This window comes from Triticum aestivum, chromosome 7B, assembly GCF_018294505.1.
Source record: "Triticum aestivum cultivar Chinese Spring chromosome 7B, IWGSC CS RefSeq v2.1, whole genome shotgun sequence".
Lineage (NCBI taxonomy): Eukaryota > Viridiplantae > Streptophyta > Magnoliopsida > Poales > Poaceae > Triticum > Triticum aestivum.
This window is the reverse complement of record NC_057813.1, coordinates 509160749-509161536: the sequence shown is the minus strand read 5'-3', so window position 1 is coordinate 509161536 and position 788 is coordinate 509160749. Positions and strand designations below refer to the sequence as shown.

General features: G+C 61.8%; 1 protein-coding gene across 1 annotated transcript; it reads left to right on the top strand.

The window, feature by feature from the left end:
- The first annotated feature begins 29 nt into the window (after positions 1–29).
- LOC123156324 (peroxidase 70-like) lies at positions 30–587 on the top strand. Its single transcript, XM_044574462.1, has one exon. It carries the CDS (start codon positions 30–32, stop codon positions 585–587), a length of 558 nt encoding a protein of 185 aa, XP_044430397.1.
- Positions 588–788: the final 201 nt, after the last annotated feature.

Here is a 788-nt window from a genome sequence, read left to right as displayed (position 1 = left end):
CGCTCATCCTGATGGGACTGGTTGGCGGCATGCAGCTGGGCGGGCCGACCTGGAGAGTGCCGCTCGGCCGTCGCGACTCGACGACGGCGAGCCGGGCTCTGGCCAACATGAACCTCCCGCCGCCGACCGCCGACCTGTCCACGCTGATCTCCCTGTTCCGCAGGCAGGGGCTCTCGCCGGCCGAGATGACGGCGCTGTCGGGCGCGCACACCATCGGCCTGGCCCAGTGCCTAAACTTCAACGGCGGAATCTACAACGACGCCAACATCGACCCGTCGTTCGCGGCGCTGCGGCGGCAGACGTGCCCGAGCTCCGGCAACAGGAACCTGGCGCCCATCGACGTGCAGACCCCCGGGGCGTTCGACGCCGCCTACTACCGGAACCTGCTGGCGAAGCGCGGCCTGTTCCACTCCGACCAGGCGCTCTTCAACGGAGGGTCGGAGGACGCGCTGGTGCGGCAGTACAGCGCCAGCCCCGCGCTCTTCCGGAGCGACTTCGCCAAGGCGATGATAAAGATGGGCAACATACATCCGCTCACCGGCAGCGCCGGCGAGATCAGGAAAAACTGCCATGTCGTCAACAGCTAGCTCATCGATCGGTCGATGACTGACTGATGTGTACTGCTCTAAAGTCTAAACTCAGGGCGTGCGATCGTGGCGTTCTTCCTCTCGTTCAAGAAGATATATTTGCGAGACAAACTCTAAACTATTACTCACAATGTGTGTAAGAGCATCTCTGATGCCAAAAGGAGAGCCTCCGTACCAAAAAAAACCCCTGTCATTTCACAT